Below are 26,142 nucleotides of genomic sequence, written 5' to 3'. Positions count from 1 at the left end.
TTCAATTCCATAAATTAACCTTCACACAAAAGTCAAACTAAATAGCATCAATCATTGACCAAATGAAAATCACCACCAAATTCAAGTAATTTCCTCCCAAAATTTATACGTAGCTTGTATAATATGAAGCGAAGTGTGTATTATGTTTGAAAGAAATCAGAATATAACTTGGGTTAGATTTGAGTTAACATGGACAGACAAGCATAAACCCAACTCAGTCCAACTCAACCCAATAAATAACCAATTGAGATTGGGTGGCGTTGAAACGAGGTTTTACTTAATTCTAGCCGGCCTGAATCGGGTTTAAAATCAAACTAAACATAAACAGAATAAGATTTTGATCCAACCCAAATTGCACCCCTCAAAACGACCTGCATGTAGAGGACTTTCAAAATTGGGTCCATGTGAAGGGCCGCAATGGTCAGATTGTGGAAAACCAGGCCGAGTCCATTAACAAAACATATAGATCCAAATGCAAACGAGTGAGCCACGTTTTGGTGTCTATGAGCTTCAGACAAAAGGACGTGCCCGCAACAGATTGACATGCATAGACTTTGTTGGTTACCCAATTATTTACATGAAACAAAATTCTTTCACAGCGTTATTCTCTTACAAATTGTCTGACAACATAAGATACTTATATTGATAGACAGTGAATCGAGAATTTGATCGTATTGATTTTTGTTTGGGCATTCTATTTGTAACCATTGTCCTAAACGTACGACTGATAAATACACAATTTAATTGTCTATTAACTTAAGTTTGATAAGAGAACATTTTCATCCGAAGCGATCGGCTCCCTTAACCGATTAACGAACATGGATTCAAAATCAAATAGGAAGAGAGGGGAAAGGTTCGTTGAGACAAAGACAAAAGGACCTTTTCACGCTCAAAACAAACACAAGCAGCAGTCTTAACACTAGTATTTTTTACACACGCACTTTCTTGCCATTTGCTTTCAAACATAAACCGAAATCCACCAACCTTTGAAATTGAATCACTCAAAGACGGCAACAAATACATAAAGCATATATTTTAAAAAATTTAAACAAAACAATATTGTCAAATTACAGCTTCCACTATGCTGTATTAATATTACATAATTTATCCAACGTTACTCTCTCTCTCTCTCTCTCTCTCTCTCTCTGTCTACGCGTTTGAAAAAAAGCGCACGCAGAAACAGTCGCACATATATAAACCCTATCTGTTTCTCCAAATTCAAAAATCCAAACTTTGGAGAACCCCAAGAAAACCAAAAGCCATGGACTCGGGCTTCAGGAACTGGCCTCCGATCATGGCCCTCAATCTTTTCATTATCCTCGCGATCCTGCCCTTCTCACTCGCCCAGCCAACCGCCGCAGCTCCGGCGCCGGCTTCCGACTCCTGCAACGGCGTCTTCCTGTCCTACGCCTATAATACCGGAGCCCAGCTCCCGCCCGAGGTCAAAGACCCGAAACAGCAGCCTTACAAGTTTGAGTCGGTTCTCACGGTGCTCAACAACGGGCTCGACGATCTCAAGTCGTGGAGGGTGTTTGTGGGGTTTACCAACAAGGAGTACTTGGTCTCTGCCTCCAATGCCGTTTTGGCCGACGGTACTAGTATCCCTGGGGGTGTCGGAAACGGCACCGTTTTTGCTGGGTATCCGATGACCGATCTGAAGACGGCGGTTAAGACCGCGGGGGACTTGGCCCAGATGCAGGTTCAGGTCAAATTGATCGGGACCCAGTTCGGTGTGGCCCCACCCAAAGTTCCCATGCCTTCCAATATTACTCTGGCCAATGATGGGTTCGTCTGCCCAGCGGCTGCAATGCAAGGTGAGCTGTTACACTTCATTTTTTGTGTTCTTTCGGTACATTTTTGGATGTTGGTTTTTGATGGACTTTGATTTGGAGTATACAGATTAGATTTAGCTGTTGTGAATTGAATACTTTTGATAGCTCTTTTGAATGTTTATTGCAATTAACTGTATAAAATGAGTTGAATTTGATGAGACAATACTTGGTATTTCGATTTTGTTTAGTCATTTATTGAACATTTTATTTCGGTACGAGGTGGACCGTATGAGTCTCCTTAGGATATGCATCTGTTATGCAAACTGCCTCAAAGCTGCTGACTTGCCTTCAGTCACTAGGAAAGTTTGATAGTCGACAGAGAATGTCTTGAACCACAAAACATTAGTTGAGCATGCTTAATGTCGACCCCATGTTTTACTTCATACACTAAGTTGGGTTTTCATACACTGCTCTGATAATGTTCATTACAGGGACCCATGAAATGCAAGTCTGTTGCACCGTAGACGCAAATTTCAAAACGAACATCACTGTGGATGAAGAGTTCCTCCCCCGTCAAAAGGGAGATCTTACAATTATGTATGATGTGATCAGTACTCGGGCAACAGATTACACGGCGCAAGTGACAATCGCCAACCATAACTCCCTTGGTCGTCTTGATAATTGGAAACTGAGCTGGGACTGGATGGAAGATGAGTTCATATTTTCAACGAAAGGGGCTTATCCATCTGTTGTTGATTCTTCTGATTGTATATTCGGTAAACAAGGTACATTCTACGAGAATCTAGACTTCTCAACTGTATTGAATTGTGAAAGACGGCCAACAATTATTGACCTTCCTCCAACAAAAGCCAATGACACACTTCTTGGTCTGGTCCCTTATTGTTGCCGAAATGGTACTATCTTGCCACCAACAATGGATGCAAGCAAGTCAGTTTCATCATTCCAGATGCAAGTTTTTAAAATGCCTCCAAATCTCAACCGGTCCCAGCTCTCACCGCCACAAAACTGGGGAATCAAAGGCACGCTCAACCCTGATTATAAATGTGGCCCTCCTGTCCGGGTGAGTCCCAGTCAGTTCCCTGACCGATCTGGCTTGCCAGTGAATATATCTGCAGTAGCCAGCTGGCAGGTTGTGTGCAATATTACCCAACCCAAAGGAGCAATCCCTAGTTGCTGTGTTTCATTTTCTGCTTTCTACAATGATTCTGTCGTCCCATGCAACACTTGCGCTTGTGGCTGCCCTAGTAATACAGCTCGAACTTGTAGCACAACTGCACCAGCTATGCTTCTCCCACCAAAGTCACTTCTTGTTCCCTTTGACAACCGAACTGTCAAGGCAAAATCTTGGGCTGATATTAAACATCTACCAGTCCCAAACCCAACACCTTGTGGTGATAACTGTGGGATCAGCATCAACTGGCATTTATATACAGACTACTCTCGTGGATGGAGTGCAAGAGTCACAGTCTTCAATTGGGATGAAACGGCTTTTGTTGATTGGTTCGCTGCAGTACAACTGGATAAAGCAGGCCCTGGTTTCGAAAAGGCGTACTCTTTCAACGCAAGTCACTTGGAAATTAATGGTGTCAATAATACCGTATTCATGCAAGGCCTCAAAGGATTGAACTATCTTGTGGCGGAAACAGATGGAGCCAACCCAAAGAAGGATCCTAGGGTGCCTGGGAAACAGCAGTCAGTGCTCTCGTTTACAAAGAAGATTACTCCCGGAATCAATTTGGTTGGTGGAGATGGGTTTCCGACGAAAGTATACTTTAACGGGGAGGAGTGCTCTCTTCCTACAGCATATCCTAGCAGTGGTTACAGAAAAAGCACATCTCTAATTTTCTCGGTTCTCGTAATGGTTGTAGCGTTTATGGTGATGCAGCAGTAGAGCTGAGGGATGAGGCAATGCTAGATCTCGTAGCTACTGCTGATGTTTATATTCTTTCGGTGGTTTAGATTGATACGTGCTCAACGGGGTGGTTTTGCGAAATCCCAACTACCAGAAGGCGTGCATGGCATTGCCGGTACTTAAAGATGTTTTTAGGCGGATTTTGGTTGCGGCTGGTATTCTTTTGCTTTTCATCTGCAAATACTGAAGGGAGGATCGACACACCGCAAAGTAACAGCGAAACTATATATAGCTAATGTTCTCATATTTTGTATAAACGATATACATTGAACTAGATGCTTGTCCTTGATTCTTTTTTGTTATTTGTTACACTTTGTTGGTTGTGGAAGTGATAATATAATCTCGTTCTAGACTCACCCTAATGTTTCCAAGACTAGTGTTTATGCCGCTTTTTCTTCCCTAGTGTTATTCATGTGCATTTTTACTTCTCACACACATTTTTTAATTTTCAGTTGCCGGATTGAATGAATTAAAGAAAATCAATGACAAAAAATTAATAAGGGTGTGTGAGAGGTGAAAATGAACGTGTGAATAGCCCTATCCTATTTTTAAGTTCAAGTGGTAATTGCACCAAGGCTTTATTTTAGTTGCACTCCCTATGACTCAATTTTATTTTCACTTTTATCTCTTGTAACTCAAAAGTTGCCAATTTATTCTCTGAAACTCAAAATTCGCTCAACTTTGCCCCTTGGAACTTGACTTTGGATCTTATTTTGCTCCTTAAAACTAAAAAATCGTCATTTCTATAAAACTCAAAATTCGTTTCATATTGCTTTAATTTTGTTAATTCCGTTATGTGGGACGTTAACGCATAATGGAGATTTATAATATTTTATGTTAAATTTGTCATTTTATCCTTAAAACTCGATTTTAATTTTTTTTTATTATTATTGAATGTTAACACACAATAGAGGTTTATAATCAAATTCATTGGCAAGTGACAATCTTATTAAGTGATGGGTCCCACACAAGTTTCTGAGGGCGACTTTTGAATTTCAGGAATGAGAGTTCACAAATTCAAAGTGAAACGAAATTTGTGTTTTAACGAGGGTAGCTAAAAATAAAGCCCGCACAGAACTGAAGAAGTTCATGTCGCTAGTTGTGAAGAAGGAGAGGTGTTGTTTAATTGAAAACCTAACCAACTTTGGCGACTTGTTCAACTGAAATTATTCCTTGTTAATATTCTATTCTATTCTGCAGGCTCTTTCCTTTTTTTGTTTTGCTTCTTTTTGGTGGCAGTTGGAATGATTCCAAAGCTCATGCTTAATTAATGTGGACCACTTCTTATTATCTTATCCGACCACTTCATGCTGCATTATTCCGTTTGCCCATTTCTCTCCCTCCAGCACAAGTCAATACACCTTTTCCAATTAGTGCCTAAAAATAGTGAAACATGACCACTAGCATTGCTCATTTGTAACTCTAGCATAAAACTTAGGACCACCTCGTTAGCACCTCTTGTAAAAGCACACAACTTCATGTATTTCAATCTGACCCGACCCTACACTAGCTCCACGTGGTGTGAGAGCTTGCACTAGTCGGACAGACACACCGAAGTTTTTCTCCCTACTTCAAAAATAAATAAATAAATAAGAAAAACCATGTACTAAGATAGGAGAAGATTATTAAGAATAGAGGACATACAAGAATTCCTAGAAATTTGAAGTACAAGAAAAACAACCAGAAAAGAATACCCCCGACTTATGTCTTGAGTAACCAAATAGAATATATGTACATCAAACTCAATTCCTTGAACGAGAACGAAACGGAACAAAGGACAGGGCAGAAGAAATTCACCAACGGCAAGCTTCATGTGTTATTAGAGTTAGAAGAAGTATCAAAACCTACCCTAGAATACTCAAGATGAGCCTAAAACCGAGGACAAGTTTCACCGGCACCCCAGAAAACGATGCTTCTTTCTAGCCCCTCTAAATTTTGCATGCATGCTTTGCCTACCATGCAGCAGTATTGTGCATAACAAATATCCTTAGACATGTTCGATCCACCTCGGTTATCCATCATCCTCATCTTTTATCTCCTAAAAACAGCAGATCATGATATTCACAACGAAAGATATGATTTGTGAAATTACGCACTCTGGTTTTCTCTGATGTAGAAACAAACTTGAATATCCACCATCAGATTGCAGAAGAAACGACTTCCATTGCCGCAATTATGTACACCAGATCTGCAATCATACAAAATACTGTAGGAGCGCATTCTACACAGGAATATTATCCAAGGAATACCCATCAAAGTCAAACTCATTTTCAGCGGGTCCAATTCCATCTTGCTGCTGAAAAACAAAAGAACTTTCATGAGTAAATAATGCCCTTGATAGCTCGAAACATGTATCTAAAAATTCAAATACCGTAAAATGGAATAAAGGCAAAAAACTGACCTGCTTGAGAAGTGCACTCATTAGATCATCCTGACCGTATTGTTCATGAAAGAAGCTAGTTTGAGAAGTTGCGTCGGGGGCACTTTCAGCTTTAATCCTAACTGTATTGTCAACAACAAAACCGTTAAGATGTTGACCGGTATTTTGCACATTCCCAAGATGACTGCCTTCGCCCATTGAGAACAGAGCTTTTCCGACGGTAGTTGGACTCCTGCTTTGTCCACCTCTTTGGCTAGAAGAAAATCCTTGATGAACTAAAACTGACGGATCAAGGCTATTGTGCATGGAGTTTGTATGTTGAGAGGGGTCAAAAGTCAATCCCACATTCTGCAAGTCCCAATCATTTGATTTGTGCTGCTGTAACTCGTTAAACATATCATAACTTGGCATAAATCCAGAAGATATTTTTACGTCAGAATTTACATCTTCTGGAAATGCTCCTTTAGACGTGAGGCTGGACATTACTGGTGTACTTCCAAGAGTAAAACTGTTGCATGGTAGTTGTGAACTGCTGTTCAGGGGATAATTCAAAATTGACGAGTTTTGTTGCATTGGATTATATCCTCCGCCTCTGCCGCTATCAACCATTCCATTTCTTCCCGAAACTCCACTACTCATACCATTAGACATGATGGGATGCCCCATTGAAGATGAGAGCCGTGGAACATGATTTCCAGAAGTTTCATTCAAGATCTGCCCTCTTGGCTGCGATTGAGCTACCGGCATAAGTAGAGAACTGTTCTGGACTCCATGAGCATTGACTTGCATATTGACAGCCCCAAGAGATTGTGCAGACTGGTGCAAGTTGGCAAGCTGTTTTGCCTCCATAGTTGTTGGAATCCCATGAAGTAAGTTCATCGGTTTGCTACTGCTCAGATGATGTTGCCCTTCCGCAAACCTCGACTTTGGATTTTCAAAGCTGAATAAGTTCCTTTGATCAACAAGGGGCATAGGTACGCCTGATTTTGTCGTTGACCTCCCAAGTCCGGCTGCTTGGAGTGTGGCAAGGCTTTGAACAGGGAGTTGACCAGTGACAGCTAGCGTCTGAAGATCCAGCCCACTGAGCGATTGCATTGCTCCGAAAGACGCTTCTTGAGGACTCATGAAAGAGTTGCTCAAATTATTCTGGTGCTGAGACACCCCACTTAACCTTCTAAGGTACAATCTGTATTTCTGTTTCATAAATTGGCACGCTGAGTTATTCTCAAACAAAAAACATATTTTAACCATGTCACATAAGAACAGAACTTTGCTCAAATTCATATTGTAAGAGAATTGCTCCTCGTAAATTATTATAATATGCATAATTATCATACCTGAAGATGGCTAGCAACATTTTCTCTAGTAAGCCCAGGAACATTCATCAACTCCAAAATTTTCTTAGGAACAGCCTCTGTATCAAATAATCAAGTTTGAATTTTTATTAAAAATAATTTGCGATACAAAATGAGACGGGCGTCGACTAATCATACATACATAAATCCATGATTCAACTTTATCCAAAAGCAAAGGAAAATAAAGTGATTCATTCTACACTGTTGAAGAAATATAAAGCAAAGGAAAATAAAGTCATGCATTCCCGTTCCGTTCGCGTGAAGAGTGTGTACATAAATTCAAACCGACTGAGCTCCTAGTTGAAGAAATAGGTGCAAAACTCAAAGGATCAAAAGCACTTATACATATTAGGCTACAGTCAATCAGGAAGTATAAAATTGAAGAGTATAGGGAAGAAGACATACTATCAATGCCTAGTTGATTGACAGCGCCCACAAACTGTTGATGAAGTTCAACTGACCAAACGACCCGCGGCTTCTTTAATGTGGATGAATCATCCCTCTCATCCGTCTCTTCTTCCTCATCCTTCCTCCTCTTTGAGTTCTTCCAGGTCCCTTCATTTGCCGAGGACGAGTAATCTGCATCTTCGGATGGTTTCTGCTGCCGATCCCCTTCTTCCACACTTCCAGATTGCTCCACATCCTTCCACTCGTTCTTTTTCTTCCGCACTACATGCTGCCATATGTTCTTCAGCGCCTCAATGCGAACCGGTTTGATTAGGTAATCACAAGCACCATGAGTCACACCCTTCATAACAACACTTTTTCCATCATCAGCAGACATCACTGTGGAATTACACATATCAGGTGTCAGCTCCAAATTAACACATACGATTCCGGTTAACAATAGTTAAATCTACACAAAATTACTCAAACGAGGAACTCACTGATAACAGGCAGGTCCATCTCCAGTCCAACGTGCTCTAGGAGTTTGAATCCATCCATGTCTGGCATGTGCACATCACTGATAACAATATCGAATCCGTTCTTGTTCTCTCGAAGCAACGAAAGTGCGATCTCCGCACGATTACATTTTGTCACTAAAAAATCCCAAACAAACCAACTCAATCAATCCACAAATTTAGTAAATAAACAAACTATAGAACAAAATTAATAAAACAGGGCTATGAATCTACAAAGACACAAACCAAAACTCAAATCTTACTTCTGGAACAAGACGATTAACCTTTTTAAAAACAAAAAATTAACACTGTACAATTTCAAACCATCTGGAGAGCAAGTAACAAAATTTAACACAACCCATGATTCAAATCCAAACAAAATCACAACTTAAGCAGTAAAAGATATCAATTACCAAATCTTAACTTCTACCACAAGCTCCAAATCCCTTAAACAACAGCATGAAAAACACAAGTAATTATAACCCAAGTGGTAAAACTTGCAGTAAATCACCCACAAGAACGATAAATCCATGTTGGGAGACAGGTAAATGACATCTACAGAAGGATTGAAGAAAACCCATGAAGCAAAGTCTCTAGAGAGAGAGAGGGGAGAGAGAGGGAGAGAGAGAGAAACTCAGAAAAGAGTACCTTCATAGAGGCAAGTTCTGAGCATCCTCTCCAAGATCATAAGGCAAGTAGGATCATCGTCGACCACAAGGACTCTTAGTCCCGCAGGAAACTGGTCAGTGACCACATCCCCCGATTTCCAAGCTCCACTCGAACTAGCCGTTGACATCGATCCCATGCCGTTGCTCAGATGCATAGCTTCAAAAAACCTAAATCTCGGAAACCGAATAAACTGCAAGATATCTCTCTATCTATATATAATTATATATATAAATTCCCTACCAGATAACCCGAATTACATGCTTAAGCTCCGGTTTTGATTCATACCCAATTCAAAACTCAAAGAACCCAGTTGAGCAAAAGCAACAGACTTGAAAAGGATAATTGATTTTCCGCTGAGAAATTTTTTATTATGTATGTATGTATGTATGTATGTGTGTGTGTGTGTGTGTATATATATATATATATTCTTCGGATTGAAGTTGAAAGAGCTGGACTTGTCTGTCTCTGTTTCCAAGCTCTAATTGTCTGTGTTTTGGGTTTATTTTATGAATTTAATTATTTATTTGTTACCTTTTTTTAATAATTGAATATTTTATTCAGAGGTGGGTCACTCCTGGAAGAGTGGATCCAGCTCATATACAAATAAAAATAAATAAAAAATTAGCTCGATTAACTTACAAGTTCCTTCCTTAATTTACTGCTTACCATTTGTAATTTTGTATAATCTTTTCCTTTTTAACTCTGCTATTTACCTTCCCGTTTTATCTGTTTCCTGTGGTTTGACCTTTCAAATTATCTAATGTTTGAATCAAAGTCAAATCATTTAATCTAAAATTTTAAATTTTTTTTGTTCAAATTTTTATTAATTTTGAGCTTAAATCTAACAGAGTACGATACTCTTCCTTCCAAATCATCTTCCCTTTTCTTCCATAAATGTTGATGTTGACGCGGTTTAATCGTAACCGTTCAAATAAAAACATACTAAAAAGAAAAGAAATTTTAGAGGAAGAGAATCATACTTCTTTACTAATTTAATCATGCAGCCAATGATACCTAGTTAAAGAAAAATATTCAAGTTAGAAAAACAATAAAGTCGTCCAAATTTTGATTTACCTTTGATTTTATTTTGGGTTTCATTTACTTGTAGGAGATTCAATTTGGGTCACTAGCACTCTATCATTAGAAAAGGAAACAAAAGTTAAAATACAAACAAACTTCTTTTTTTTTTTGAAAATGTTGACTATACGGGAAAGTTTTAAGATTATGAAAATAACTATAACGTCAAGAATATAAAATACACGTGTGACTAGATAAATTATCGAAAAGTGCATCATGAATAAGCATTTAGACACCTAAGACAACCTTACATATATAAGTACAAAAACAAAAAGCCGTTTTCATGACGAAGTAGAGGATAATGTTTACTATTTTGATCGATTAATGTTTTACACCAACATAATATTCGCTTGTTCAAAACTTGGAAACCATGTTGCCAAAGTAAACAACCACTTCCATACATTCTCGGGGTGGTTCAGGTTCTCCACTTTCAATTCACCAATAGTGGTCATACAATAAACTTGCAAATTTTATAGTACCAACTCAAAAAAATAATTTTAATTTATGAAAAAAATTTCGATTAGCAGGTCAAGTAGGTTAATTTTCAAACTAACTTTACGCAATATGAAGTCAGATTATAGTAAATTACAAGAAATTCTATACATTATGAAAATACACTCAATAAATGATGTGATTGGACCACACTGTGGAGAAAATTTTCAATTTTAAGGAAAAGAAAGAAAAACAAAAGAAAATTAGGTACCAATCCATTAGTCCAGAGGCAAACAGGATTCCCCGTGATGCAGGACAGAACGGAACAGACAAGGGGCTGCGGAAGTCCGTTCAATGAGCTTTTGTTTCTTTTCCCAAAAAGCTGCTCCGTTGAGTTATTAATTTTTTTTACCTCCGTTGAGTTAACCGGTGTAATTCTCTGCTGCGCTGCACTGTTACTGTTGTTGTCTGTGTCCGGCTTTTACTTTCCCACCAGTTACCACACTCTCAACCCGTTTCCCCCTCTCGACACGTGTCCTTTGGGGGGCCATTTGTCAGGATAAGGCTTCCTTGGCCTATATTGTTTGCTCTCTCATTTCCTAGTCATGACTCATCCTCCCTGCACCTGCAGATGCATTGCTTTTCAGTTTTCGTGGTGTGGTGTGGTGTGTTTGGATGTTTTCTTTTAAAACCTAATTACTTTATTCGTTTCTTAATTTCTTAATCTTCATTGATACGAATATGGTATGTTTGATGCTAGATTTATGTGTTAATTGTATGATCATTTGTAAATCAAACATATTTGGCTTATGTGTAAAAGTATAACGATCACACATGTTTATTTGATATGTGTTGTCTTTGTGTTTTATTTGAGTATCTTCATATGTGAAGGTGCTTGTAAAGATACAGAATTTTGCCCCACATTGAAAACTCAAGGGACTTTTGCATATCCCAACTTTATTCCGCATTGGTTTTGAGGTGGAACATTAACTTCCTTCAACCACACGTCTTCATTGAACATTAGCTCAAATTAATAGTGACAATATTTCTTTTTTTAATTATAAGCGAGACCGTAGAAAAAAATCGAATCTAAAACCTCTTATATAAACTTGGAGTTTTACCAAGTAATCACAATTTCCTCGTACCATAGAATCCAAGACAGCATAACTGAATCAGCAAACTAAACCAATATATTAATCCTGCAAACTATAATTAAATAATAAAAAAAGTATTGCTTTCCGATTCCTTATACAAGAAAAGCTGTGACAACCATGCTAAAGCAACTAAGCATATTCTGAAACCGTATATTCCCTGTGAGTCTCTAGTAACTAGCATTTTCTCTATTACGATGAACAAACGCCAACCTCCCTTTGCTTTTCATCTCTCACCGTCACAGGAAAAGAAAAACTCTGTAAATTCGTGACCTAAAAACCCACTCTTCCTCTCCAGCCCCAAGAAAAACCAGCAAATGAAACCTCAGCGTCTGCGAGTGTGGTTGCCTTTTATGCTTGAAGCTCTGGCCTTTCTAGGCTTTCCCAGCAGAGATTTAAATCCATAAAGTTACTGATTAATTTTATAATTACTATTTATCGTTTCTTGTTCTAGCTTTTGATGGGTTTAGTAATTTAGGGTTTGCTTTTAACGCAAAAAAATGGAATAATATTTGTGTGTAAACCCGAGCTTGATTTCACGCTCGTCCATTAAACTATATCGAAATGCAAATGCAAATGCAATGCAAAATTGCGATGCTGGTGGCTCCCTTGGGTAGGTTACAGGTGATTAGAGCTGCTGCTACTGTTGAATTGCCTCGTGGCATACCGTGGAAGTTGGAGAAAAAGTCCAAAGCTACTTTTGCTAACTTTCCCCCATCTCCTTTGGCAAATGCCAATTAAATCATGAGTGTCATCTCCCCAAGTCCCAATCAAGCAAAATCACACATCCTCTCCAAACTCACTTTTCAAACCAACACTACCACATGATATGATAGTGGCCTCAGTCTTGTTCTGCATGCGCCTTGTGAGAATATACACTTGTGATCTCTTGACAAAGTTTTCATCTTAATTGCTTTTATGCTTTTGGATGTGAAAACCAACGTGGAAGAAACGACGTAATTTATGTTTGAATTGTATGCTATAACGTTAGTCGTTCGTGTTTGCGAGTAAGTCCACAAGACATGACGGACTCATCATCACTTGAGCCCATAGAATTGTAGCATTCTCTTATTTTTGGTTTTTCAACGTACATTCTTTTATATGTTTTGGCTGTCATTGTTTCATGGTACATCATTTTAGTAGTCGTCTACGCTTGCTTGTGATTTAAAGAAAATGATGTGTATACAAGTTTTATTGAAAATAAAAGCTTCAAGATAAATTTCAAGAATTTCATAATTCCGTCATAAAGAAACAAGATACAAGGGTTAATTAAAGCAATTGAATAAAAAGACCCAAAATCCACGAGAATAACTTATATAAAACATATTCACTGCTGTATTGTGACGTCTTGATATATGTAAGTTGCTTTCTAAACCCACAATAACAAAAAAACCTAAATAGCTCTCATCATGCATTAATAGGTCACAATCACTTATGCGTGTCCACGACTATTATTTCTCTTTTTGGTTTTTCACCCTACTTCCTTTCACACGTTTTGGGTGCCATTGTTGAATATTCTTGGGTTGTTTAAGAATCATTGTACAATTTTTGTTTGCCCTTGACTAAAAGGCTTGCATCTCACTTACCCATTCTCTCACATGTTCTATTGTTGCTACATTAACATCACTTGCATCTAATCACTATCAAAATCACTTGTGGGCATGCCTTTCCCATCATCATTCACACCATTTTGTTGCTCTCTTTTTACCACTTTTAAGTTGATTGTTAACAAAGTAAAAAACAAAGCATGCATCCATGCATGTCCTCACTCCGATTATCCAATCAAAATTTTTTTACAGATTCCTTGAAGGTTTTACTCTTACCCCTTTTTTTCGTTGGATACTGCAATATTTTAATCCAAAATTTTACAGCAAGATCCAGCTAAGCTGTGCTATACCAAGTAGCAATGATGGATGAACAACGAGTCAAAGACCCACCCACAAGAACTTAAGACAAGTATTGAGCTGACTCGGGTCGGGACCCACTAGGCCTACTCTGGGCTCGTCTACGAGAATTTTTTTTTATATTCTAACAGAAACACAAGTGGTGCACTATGTGTTTTAATAAAAGTGGTGGAGAATTTTATTTTTTAAGTTATTAACTTTTTAATACATGTATCCCACCATTTATATATTGACACGTGTACCACTCCATGTACCTATCACACTAAAAATCTCTCCATCCACGACATCAGCTACGAAGGCGACGCGGACGTGACGTGCTGAGCGGTGCTAAACCCGGGAAATCGGACGGACACGTGGTGGCGTCCTTAGCGCAACCGGCGGGCCCCGGAAGAAGGGCTGATGCGTTTGCGGGAGAGCTGGGCCAACGCGGGAAGGTGCATGGGGTTGCGCCCCCACTCCACGACCATCATCGGTGTTTTAGAAAGAATTGTGGGGCCCCTCAGTTGTAACTTACGTGCGCCCCTCTTACAAGTCCCTATCGCGGCTCATCACTAGGGACACAAAATAGAGGAGGTTTGAGGACATTATTGTTCGTGTATGCGAGGGAAAAGTCATCAATTTATGCTAGCAGTGATTAACGTTTACCGGATATACATACTTTTCAAACTGTTATACTTATTAATGAGTAATTTTTTGGTAAACAATCAATTAATGGGTATATTTGCTTGGTACATAGTATATGAAGATGGGATGAAGTTTTGGTGTTAGGACATGCGTCGTGCATATGTCTTTATAACTTCTTCAGTGCAATACAAGTTCTCAATGTAGTTATCGTATCAACTCTCAACCCATATAGATTTCCAGTAAATTGAGTTTTCACAAACGTAAAAATCGGACCATACTTGTCAATGTTCTCGATCATCTTCCAGAACCAACAAGTAGGGTAAATAAACTGATGAAGTCTGAAGAAAGATAGGCTGCCGAGTGGTGCATGCATATATAAAAAGTGAAAAAAATAAACTTTGATTTTAAGGTAGATCGATCCGATATGTTATCGGTATTGTACAACTAGACATTATATGGTGATTAGAAAATACTGAAGGTTGTGATCTGAGTGCACACTGTACAGGATAAAATAAAAAAGATTTGAAATTTTTGAGTTTTAAAAATAAGGATAAAATAAACTAATAAAAGGTAAAATGAATACTACCAATATTGATTTTTTAATATAAAAATATTAATTTTCGTTAAAATAAATAATGTCAGAAGCTGGAAGTTTTTCGTTAAAGTTCCCTATAATATAAACTAATTTAAATTTTTTATTAGGGTGGTGGTCGTAAAGGATCAAAGGGCCCCGGGCGGGTTCGTTGTCCCATCTATTTAAAACCATTTTTGGTAACATTAGGACTTTCAATAATTATACAAAAAGAAAGGAAGGATGGATGGTGACGATGACGAGCACGTGGCAGCTAGTTTCTGCTTCCTCCCGACATCCAACTTCTTGTGCAATGTTCACGTCCACATGCAGATATCCAGAAAATGTTATGAATTCATCAGAAGAATTATTGAAGTGAAGCTTGCGAAGGCCACCTGTCATCCAAGCAAATAAATCAACCTCTCACAGGCTTGTATCATCTTTTGCCAGGCTCGCAGGCAAGGTGCGCGCATTGTAGTAGAATTAGCCAAGTAGGTCCATGGTCGATTTAACCCCAACCCCAACTTGACTGTTTATAAATAGGGTTTGAGTCATTGGAGGATATATACTGCTACTATGCCAAGAATGAAATCCGATGATGATCACAAAGTTAAAAACCTTCCCACTTGTGTCTGGTTTTACCACCATCACCTTCAAACGATCATGGCACAACTTATTCACATGCACATGCAGCTCTACATGTGTTAAAAGTTTTATCGCAAGACTTGATATCTAGTTTGTGACCGTCTCTGCTTTGTTACAATATACCTACATGCATGTCATAAATTTGGCCTCTGGTTTGTGATCCTCTCTCCACTCTTAACGAGAGATTCTTTCTAGCAACTATTTCATAGTTATTTTGGCTTCACTTAGAGCGTCTTCAAAGGAGATGTCAAATTTTGAACATAAAATTTAAATTTGATAGCCTATATGGTATTTTGACATTTTTTAAAGTTTTATTGTCCACCCGATATGTCAAATTAAATTATTATTTTATTATATTATAAGATAAATGATTAAATTAATAAAAACTTAATAAAAGGTATTTAATTATTATGAAATTTGGACCGTTCATCATTTCTTTTTAACAAGAGGGGACCGTTCACTTACCTCGATTGAACAAAGGGGAAATGGGTTAACAACAACATTAATTGATATGATGATTAAACCAATAAAAAAATTAATAAAAAGCATTCATAATTATTTTTGAAACTGCTGTCAAATTTGACAGCAACTCTCTTGCTGTCAATCCATGTCATCGACACATAGGATTTGACATTTTGGTTGGAGAACATTAGTGTGTTCTTTTTTTACTGTTATATCTTATGTGAACATTTTAACATTTCCTTTAGAGATGCTCTTAGCCTATTATTATTTTCCATATGTTGAAAAAGTGATTCACTCATCCAATAGACTTGTCATATATTGAAATGGTTGCAAAAAAGAATCTCTTAAGTTATACCGTTTTCGATCTAGGTATATTACTTTTTCCCAATAAAACTATTGAAGGAATCAACACAAATTGCACAATGCACTCTTATATATGATGACTGCATAATTGAAAGTCATCGTCCTATATGGCTATATTGCAACGGTGTGGCCGGCGGCCGGTGGCCACAGAAAACAACCACCACAACAAAGTTGTTTCCCCTATAAAACAATATTTAGGTGCATGCACATGGTCTAAATTATTTATTTATCTATTTTCCTAGGATGAATGCACATGGACATGGTGCAAGTTAACATAACATAACCGAAGCAGCACCTGCGAGATCCTGCGTCCCACTTTCCACGACGGATTATCACATATTTATTCACAAAATCGGTTTAAGGATTTGATCATCTTTGCCTCGCACTGGACATGTAGCTAATGATCCTTAAGCTTGTTTTAATTTGTCAATAACAACTCGCACGTTGCCAATTAATCCCTATATTAACTTACAATTTTCCCACTTTTTAGTTACTAATTAAAAGGGATTTAAAAGAGTAGTGCTTTGTCACATGTTCTAGATAGTGTTGATATTTGGTTGATAATTCATAATATGAGTTAAATAACGATAATGCATCATATATTGTATGTTTGCGTGTCAGCCTTACTTAACTAAGATTTTAAATAGCAAGTAGTACTATGGTCTAAAAATATCATTCTCTTCATAAAAATCTTAATTGGTATTAAAACCGTCAATTTGTTCGACACATGAATTACCTAAACTTGAATGCTTTTGTGAAATAGTCTTTAAATTGTTATGTAAAATACAAACTCTTGCGGTCGTGACTAGCATATAATGAAGATTCGGCAATCCTAACTGGAATGCCACAGATTGTGCACCTAAGTATACCTGCTCTTTACCAATCACTCAACGTGAAGAATAAAAAAGCGAGGTGAAGGAATGAGGTTTCCTATACAATGGCCCAACAAAGGGAAAATGACAAAGGGCCTATATTATTCAAAGCCTAACATGCAAAACATATCACATCAAATGCTACATATCCAAAAGGCCCAAAACTGGAGAGAGCATGAGGAAATAGTGAAGCGCCAAATTCTGAAACTCAGTTACTTAAAGACGGCAAATCGCGTGCACATAACAGATTTTTCAATGTGATCGAAACAGAATAGTATAATAAATGTTATTATATAAATGATGGAATATGTGTATTAAAAAATTTCTTCGCCCACAGCTCGGGGACTCTGGTAGTGCAGAGGGCAGAGGGCGGAGGAGGACCTTGCCTTGACATGGGTTCCGCAAGTGCTGCTCTCACCCCCACTCCCCCTTCCTATATAATCACAACAGCTATTTTTTTTTCCAGCTTCAAGCAAATCTGCAAATGAAATGTAGTTTCTTTCCCGTTTCGAACACATCAGGCAAATGAAATACTTCAAGTTGATGTTTTCTTTACCAGGCGGTTTTCTATTTTAAACTATTCTAGTTACGAAACGGGAAGGGCTAACCCTAAGATCTAGGTGAGTCCTTGTTAGAAGGTCCTTCAATTCATAGGTCTTTCAATGCATAGTGATCATATAATTTGTATTTTTATTTATAATGTGTTTTTATCACAAATAATCTTTGAAATTAACCCTCACCATCAAGATGATTCATGAAATTGAAAATCAATCAATGTAGTCCTTGAAAATGTGTCACAAATCAACGTGGTCATTCCATCACAATTTTGTTAAAATTTTCATTAAGTGCTGATGTGATACATATATAGGTCTCATAAGTCTTTTTTTTTTTAATCACAATTGATCATTGAAATTGACCGTGACGTTAAATTGGTCTCTAAAATTGACCCACGACATCAAATTCTGTCAAAATTTTTATTATGTGCTGATATGACATATAAATGGATCACACAAGTCTAATTAAATTAAAAAAAAAATTACAAATAGGTTTAATAATTTAATAGTTAATAAAAAGTTGTCAACCCTAAAACACAGTCATGTAATCACCTCCGATCCCAGTCCACGTTCCTCTACCTCCTTCCCTGTCTATTCTCTAAAAAATAAAAAATAAAAAATCTCAATACACCCACCTTTGTAGACTTCGAAACCCTTCACCGAATTGAACCTGAGTCGAGATCACCTTTAGTGACGACTTGGCTGATTGGCAACGACTTCTGGGACATCACCGTTAACATTTAGGCGACTAACATCCTCACAACCTTAATTTTGGAAAGCTTGTTCGGCGCTTCCTTGATGGTCTAGTTGACACACCCCGTCCCGAAGGAGGGCATGCTGGCCGTCACGTGAGAGTGACGTAACCATTTACACAGTACGGAAGCTTTAAAGATACAATTTCTAAGATGAAACACCCAAAAGTGAGTCCTAATTTTTGTCCATTCTGTCAGAACACCGTTGGATTCCTCGTAGCCACCAAGCTCTGATATCTTAAACCTGGAGGGGCGCAAAACAAAGTTGAGTGGGTCAGTAAAACAAACTTATTCAAAACCTTCTTTTCTCTTTGAATATACTAACCCCTCGCCGTAAAACAAGTATACTTCCCAGAAAATAAACATATATACGTATGTATAGATATGCCAAACATGCTCAAGGGTATATCATTCATGCTCAAGAATATGCCATGTCGGAAACTCATAATGAAATGTAAGTGCTCAAGCATAACTCATATCAATAACATATAATCTGGCAGCCGGGAGTCACCTAACGTGACCTGTACGGCTGCATATAGAGCTCCAATCTCAACTCAATAACTGAATCTGCACACGAGTCGGAACCACCTAACGTGGTCTGTACGACAGGCTTGGTGTAATATATATACGCTCTAGTGCTACGATCACGTGAAGCTGTGCGATCAATCGCGGGTCACCTACGAGTCGGAACCACCTAATGTGGTATGTACGACAGGCTGTGCACCTAACTTGGATCCAAGCTGAGCGTGTGGTGCGGGAGGTGAACATCACGTGAAGGCTATGCCCTGGCCACGGGCGGGAGCACTAACACCGGGGGTGCAGATTATGAGCTCTCTAAGCATCTCAAGCTACTACTGAATACAAACATGAATACCACTTACCTGGCACTTACCTGTGCGTCCACAGCACCAAATACGCATATATAAATGTATGCCACTACTAATGCATGTGATGATAGTATTTCAATCGTATTCCAAACGTATTTCATACGTATATCAAATGTATTTAGTACGTATCTCAAATGTATTTCAAAGTATTTCAAATGTAGCTTACCTGGGCCTCCTCAGCACCATGCAACAGTATGCATAATTATGGTAATGCACATATTAAAATATGATGCATATATGACAGGATATTTAATTCGTATTTCTTTTAAAATACGTTTTCTGAGAAATACGTCAAGCATACGTATATATTTATATACTGAAAAATAACTGCCCACTCACTGATCACATCGACGTCTCGTGGGTCCCTGAGCCTCCCCTAGATTGGTTACATTCTTCTTCTGTATAATTTTCACCTATACAAAAAGTAACCAAATTATCGTTATTTAACGCGCATACACCAAACATTCATCAATAACTTTCTCATACGTTGCTCGATTTGAGTGTGTGAATATACCACGGTGATCTACACGACGTCACGAACGCGTGACAATTTTCAGAACTCAATTTGGAGGTCCCACGCGCCCCACGCGCCCAGTATACGCGCTGCCCACGCGCGCGTCTTCTTCCTCGCGTCGCCGGACTGGTTTCGCCGGAGGTGGGTGTTTTGCCGGAATTTCTGGGTAAACTTCAAAGTGTCATAACTTCTTCATTTCTTAACCATTTTCGACGTACTATATATCAAAATGAAGGTATTGACGATACGAACACATCCATACCTGCCTCGACCCCTAACTCGCCGTGGATTATCCGGAAAAAGCCTCGAAAGCTCCGGCCAACTTTGACCACAATGATCTCGACGTCCAAACTTCTCCAACGAAGTATTCCGAGGCTCCTTGGGACCTCACTAAGACATCTACAAGCTTAAAAATCCCAAAAACACGCTAGTTTAAGTTTGCATGAATGGTACCTAAATCGGACTACCTCGAATCGACATGAAAACGAAGGATTTCTCACCTGAAAATGGTATGGTTGTACTCGTACGAGCTTCACGAGTCCAAAAATGCCCTTGGTTCCTTCGATCCATCAAGGTTTGGGTGATGTGTGTGTTGTCCGTACGTTTTCAGAAGGAAGAAGAATGAATGGAGCTCGGGAGAGAGAGAGAGAGAAAAGAAACAGAGAAGAGACAGTGGGAGAGGGAATCCCGGGAGAGAATAAGAGTGTGTGTGTGTGACCCTACCATTGTCAACACCACACAAAACACACTAAACGTAAATATAACAAACTAGGGGTAAAAAGGTAAATTCACACGTACGTTTTTATAATCTCGGGACGGGATGTCACACTAGTGACTCAAAGAATGACGATGTCTCTCTTGAGATAATGAAATTAAATCCAAGGTGTGTCTGTTATTGGTTGAAAACTATTTCCAAATCGCATCTTAGGCCTTGGTTAAGCCTTATGCCTTTGAAAATTTATAGAAGAGATTTCTCTTCAGAGTAGGTCCTACTATAAGAAGAAAAAAATTCCATTGGCAAAAAGGTATTTAGACAACTTTTTAGATTAACTATTAAACCCACAAAAGCACATAATAAAAAATTTTACAAAATTGTGGCAGAATGATCATATTGATTTGCGACAATTATTTTCAAGAACTACATTCATCGATTTTCAACTTTAGGGACCGTCTTGATGGTGTAAGTCAATTTCAGGGAACATCTTTATGGTGTGATTCAATTTCAGGAACCATTCGTCATAAAAATTTGTAAATCTTGTGGGCCCATTTATGTGCCACATCAACACTTAACGAAAATTTTAACATAATTGTGACGGAATGACCACATTGATTTGAGACATCTATTTTAAGAGACTACATTGATTGATTTTCAATTTCAATGACCATTTTGATGGTGAATGTTAATTTCAGGGACAAGTTGTGATAAAAATCCATTTATAATTAATTCTTAAATATATTATCATATTGTCATTTATGAACATCTTTACCAGAACAAAAAAGTAACACATCAAACATAATATATCTACAACAATGAAATATAAATTCAAGTTTACCAACTTAAAAAAATTAAACTCATAGTTTGTTTATGCTTACCTTGAATTGCAAATATATTCGCCCCTTCACTAGTAATAGAGAGACCTAGAATTGAAAAAGAAAGAGGCCAAGAGGAAGTGAGAGAAAGAGAATTTCAAATGAATGATGGTGAAGGCTAGGGGTCATACTTTTTCGAGAAGAAGCTAAGCAAAAAATAATTACATGTGAAAGGCGATCCTTTTTGTTGTTAAGGGTTTGTCTTGATGAATAAAAGAAGATCAGGTTGGCATTGCAGATTCCTAAAATGGCATGGACCGCACTAAGTGTAAATGGTATGTGCTTATTTTTCAAAACGGAAAAATGAAATTAAAAACAATACATAAAATTGGGTCACATGCTGGAGTTCAAAACGTTAAACTTGAAGGAAGAAGCTTGCCCTAGTGATGGGGATAGGGGATTTTAACTCGGGCGCAAAGGGACGGCCCTGGGGACAGAGGATTTCGATTTGGGTGCAAGGGATCGGCTGTCAAACTGACCTAACCCACATTAATTTTGAGCATGAACACTGTGGCATTGTTAGTAGCTACAAAAGACAATCAGGATTGAATTTGCCTGATTTAAGTAACTCAAAAATGCCACTGGTATTTCGGTTCTTGTTAGAAAGTTGAATTATTCAACCTCTGTTAATTGCCAAGTCCCTTCGAAATGGCTACAAATCTTATGGTTTGTTAAATTATATTTTCCGGTCGCTGAGGAGAAATGGGGGCGTGCTCCATGTGCTATTCCAACTTGCAAGTAACTAATTGGAGTCCAATCACCTTCTCTCGATTAGCATCTTTAGGAAGAACAACACTAGCAACCACTACTCTAAGCAAATCACCTTTGAAATGCTTCAGAAGCATACAATTCTCCGATGCTCAACCAAGATTTTGGACTACAGTGTTTTGGATGATCTTGTGAAAATATTTGTTCTGGATCTTGAAACCAATGGATTGCAGAAAGAAAGGACATGTTACTGAAATCACGCTAACAGTTGCTTCCAAACCCTGATGAACCCTCAACAACATGCTCCAAATTCTAGCATCAACGGTATAACAACTGACATGGTGACACATTCAGATGTCCCGAGGTTTGCTATTCTTTCACCTCCTTCTACTTTCCCCTTGAAAATTTTAATCTGCGGCTAATAGCGGTTTTACGCAAAAGGCGTCGACACAATTAGTAGTGGAGCCACTCATTATACGTTAGGTTACTTGCGGCAGTTTTACATTCTTCATCAGGAAGAATTGGCAGCAATAACTGGTTAGAATATATTGTGTAGGATGGTGGGAGTTGATTCCGATTCTTTTTAATACATCAGAAGCCGGCAACTACCAGGAGAGACTTTTATTTGCAGCTCACAATGTACGGCGCTTCGATTTGCACTTCTTGATCAGGGAATTCAGCTCCTGCTCGTTCGAAATTCCTCCTGACTGGCAGTTTCTGGACAGTGGACACCCTCGCTCTGGCACGAGTTGAGAGCTATAAACAATGCAAGTTCTTTCACAGACTGCGTAGACAAGTTGGATAGAGCAGTGCGCTCTTCTCTACACCTATGTTCGAAACTCCTCCCTTAGTTTAGATTAGATTAATTAAAATAGCACTCAAAGAAGGAAAAACGAACAGTGGGTTCGAATAATGCTATTGACAGACCAAGGGTTCCTCCAGAGATCTCTCCTGATGGACTTAGTGAGTTGTACAAGATCTCTAGAGAGGGTCCAAAACACAGGGCCATGGCGGATGTCAACTTGCCGTCGTCGATACTTCCAAACATGACTTCTGACCTCAACCTTGGCGTCGCCGACCTTTTGCAGCGGAGTTTCAAGTCTTCTGTCCGCAGTGTTACTTAAGAAGAAGAAGCATGAACAACTTAATCTGCAAGCATAAGTTAATAATCCGTAGTAATGACTGCAAAATAAATACCAAAATCTTTAAAAAAAGTCGTCATACTCAATTTGTCTTCTATATTTCTATAAATGTTCTGGAGAGCTTATAACAACTCCTTTACCCCCAAATTTATGTCCTGAGTCTTTTTTTTTAGTATAACGATATATTTTATACTAAGGGGGTTGGTTAAGTCATGTAATGACAACCTAATTTGGTATCAAATTCGCAATCTACAAGATTCGAACATAAGACCTTTCATTTACAAGTGAAGATGAATATCACCGGACCATAGTACTGACTGACTTGTATACTGAGTCTTAGTTCTCCAACTAAACGAGTCTAGTTTAACCCTTGAATTCTATTTAGCTTAACACTAATGTAAATCAATCTACAAAGAATTGTTTGTGAAGCAAGACGAATCTTATTTATGGCATATTTAGTTGCTTGAAGTCTGAGTAGTCATGAACCGGTATGTGCAAGAGATAAACAATCTCTCTCTTAGTTTATCCCATATCTAATTTTTCAGGTATGCAACGCCCATAGCCGATGTGAGAACGATGTATCTTTTCATTCATTGGTTGTTACTAAACATAACATGAAGTGATGACAATTATATTCACAATTATCTATTCCTTATAACTAAACATATATACTTTAAAGGTTAAGACTTAATTGTAGCAATTATTTTTGAACTTTACCTTTAGTTTAATTTTAGACCCTGAATTCTCATATTGGTTTCTTTAGTCCATGGATTTAACAATGTATTGTACAATTGGTTCTTTCACTAACGTCGTGTATTTTTCCTTAAATTTAGAGGTATATTAGAAATTTTAACTTAAAACTTCAAAAAACAATAGAAAAAACTAAAAAACAAATAAAATTTTATAAATTAATATCTAAATTTTTTGTTTTAACAAATGATATTATCTACAATAAAGTGTGGGGGACTAAGCTAAGACTCACAATGGACTAGCCATAATAATGTGCTTCAAATTCGTTTTTGGTGAGAACCAAACCTAAGACTTCCCACTTATAAATTAAGAAGAATACCACTAGACCAAGGTATTAAGTGACAATTAATGTCTAAAACATTAAACAAATTGAAATTTGAACTTTAAATATGCAAAAATGAAAATGGTTGGACTTTAGCAATTGTAAATACTGGGCAATGCGATTTTAATGTTGGTAGGAAGTTTCTAATATACCTCTAAATGTAATGGAAAAATAGACGACGTTAGCGAAAATAACTAATTGTAAATATATTGTTAAGTTCGAAGACTAAAGAGACTAATATAAGAGTTCGTGATATAAAATTAAACTAGGAATAAGGTTCAAAAACTATTATTACAATTAAGCCTAAAGTTAATATCTCATCCAAATACAATTAACCATTGCCAAACAAGAGTGAAGGAGTGTGCTAAGTCTCACAATGAGCTAGCAATAATGTGGTTCAAATGTGTCTTTGACGAGAGTCGAATCTAAAATTTCTCACTTACAAATGAGTACGAACACTACTAAACTGTGATATTAAGTGACATCTATGACTAAAATTCATCATTTTGTCCTATCTGCCAACAAACGGACGTCGACATTTTAGTTCCAATTTTCCCTGATAGATTACTTTATCAAAACTTCATAACGTGTGAGTGAAGGCGAGATCATGAAAAGCTAAAACCGCGTCATGTCACAAAATCAACCAAGTGGCTTGTAGAGCTTTCATGGAATAGATAGAGTTATATAAATTCATGAATATTGATGGATTTTATATAATAAATTTATAAAATTCAATTTTAATAGAGTTTAACTGATTTGTAGAAATTTTACATAAAACTTTGATTCAATTCTTTTGAAATCTCAGAAAGATGAGACGTTTGTGAATGCTTGAAATACAATACAAAAAAATTTCAATACACTAAAATTCCTCAACTTTTTAAAATTATTTAAAATAAAAGTTCATTAAATATACCTAAAATGTAATAAACTTATTTAAAATCATGTTTAAATACAACCAGATTTTTAAAGGAGTAATACTATTCTTACCATGTAATTGCACCACAATTATATACCATCTTATGTGACATTTGATGTAAACATCTACATCATTTAAATTAATCAGTTTATTCAATTAAAATCAATTTAAAAAACTAACAATTAAATGATTAATTTAAAAAACAATCAAAGAGAAAGAGAAGGAGAAGGAAGTCGTGAAAGATAAGGGGAAGGAAGGAGAAGACTTGAAAGCAGACTCCTCGGAGCTCCAACGACCGATGGGCTATCTGGGTTTTGCTCCTCCTCCGATCTTTGACCCTCGCGTCCTCCTCCGTTCAATTTGTGATCCGCCTGAGAACCCCCGAGAAACTCCATCGGTCTCTCTCTCTCTCACTCTCATATTTTTGTTCATTTAATTGCTTAGTGTTGTTTAGCTAGAAAGAATTAAGCTATTTCAATTTAATTTCTACGTCCTCCATTGCAATGTGCGGGAATTTTGTTATTTGCACTTCAACTACTGAAATTGAATTGTGCAGAAAAATTATGAATCTTTCACTTTAAAGACTATAACGTTAATTAGATTCTGCAATCACTACCCAAGTTCTAAAATCTGAGTACCCATGCTAACATTCGGTCAAATTGTTCCCGAGATTCAAAGAAATAATTGGGTTTGTTGTAATATAAAATTTGAAACAAAACGGAATTTTGTTATGTTAGAGATTGTAGTAAGTTACAACATTCGGATCAATTCTGAAGGTTTTGGTGTTGAATTTCAAAGGTGCACGCAGCTGGAAAAATTGCACATGAAATTTTCCATCATTTAAAAAACCAAGTTGATTTAGATTGTGGTGGTGAAGAATTGGCATGAAATTTTC

The 26,142-nt window shown here is 37.6% G+C and overlaps 2 protein-coding genes, 1 long non-coding RNA gene and 1 pseudogene across 4 annotated transcripts; 2 read left to right on the top strand and 2 right to left on the bottom strand.

Annotated features, from left to right (window-relative positions):
* Nucleotides 1-1,167: 1,167 nt before the first annotated feature.
* Nucleotides 1,168-4,061, top strand: LOC125477318 (COBRA-like protein 7). The gene is made up of 2 exons (XM_048584286.1): nucleotides 1,168-1,814; nucleotides 2,264-4,061. Exons 1-2 carry the CDS (start codon nucleotides 1,262-1,264, stop codon nucleotides 3,682-3,684), a joined length of 1,974 nt encoding a protein of 657 aa, XP_048440243.1. The 5' UTR covers nucleotides 1,168-1,261; the 3' UTR covers nucleotides 3,685-4,061.
* A 1,248-nt stretch (nucleotides 4,062-5,309) lies between these two features.
* LOC103959345 (two-component response regulator ARR1-like) lies at nucleotides 5,310-9,477 on the bottom strand. Of its 2 annotated transcripts, none has more exons than XM_009371696.3 (6): nucleotides 8,991-9,477; nucleotides 8,328-8,480; nucleotides 7,846-8,226; nucleotides 7,423-7,499; nucleotides 6,107-7,279; nucleotides 5,310-5,998 (listed from the first exon to the last, which is right to left on the bottom strand). In XM_009371696.3, the coding sequence occupies exons 1-6, from the start codon at nucleotides 9,163-9,165 to the stop codon at nucleotides 5,927-5,929; spliced, it is 2,031 nt and encodes a 676-aa protein (XP_009369971.2). In that variant the 5' UTR covers nucleotides 9,166-9,477; the 3' UTR covers nucleotides 5,310-5,926. The 2 variants fall into 2 exon arrangements, with proteins under 2 accessions (XP_009369971.2, XP_009369970.2); XM_009371695.3 differs by having other exon boundaries at nucleotides 5,310-6,001; nucleotides 8,991-9,476.
* An 8,424-nt stretch (nucleotides 9,478-17,901) lies between these two features.
* On the bottom strand, nucleotides 17,902-20,573 carry LOC108868522. Its single transcript, XR_007258519.1, has 4 exons — nucleotides 20,320-20,573; nucleotides 20,082-20,225; nucleotides 19,645-19,981; nucleotides 17,902-18,662 (listed from the first exon to the last, which is right to left on the bottom strand). It is a non-coding gene; the product is annotated as an uncharacterized LOC108868522 (long non-coding RNA).
* Nucleotides 20,574-22,111: 1,538 nt separating this feature from the next.
* Nucleotides 22,112-23,256, top strand: LOC125477382 (annotated as a pseudogene).
* Nucleotides 23,257-26,142: the final 2,886 nt, after the last annotated feature.

This window comes from the organism of the source record quoted next, unplaced genomic scaffold, assembly GCF_019419815.1.
Source record: "Pyrus x bretschneideri cultivar Hongxiangsu unplaced genomic scaffold, Pyrus_bretschneideri_v1 Contig21, whole genome shotgun sequence".
Classification (NCBI taxonomy): Eukaryota; Viridiplantae; Streptophyta; class Magnoliopsida; order Rosales; family Rosaceae; genus Pyrus; species Pyrus x bretschneideri.
The sequence above is the reverse complement of the archived record's forward strand: the minus strand, read 5'-3'. Positions and strand labels throughout refer to the sequence as shown.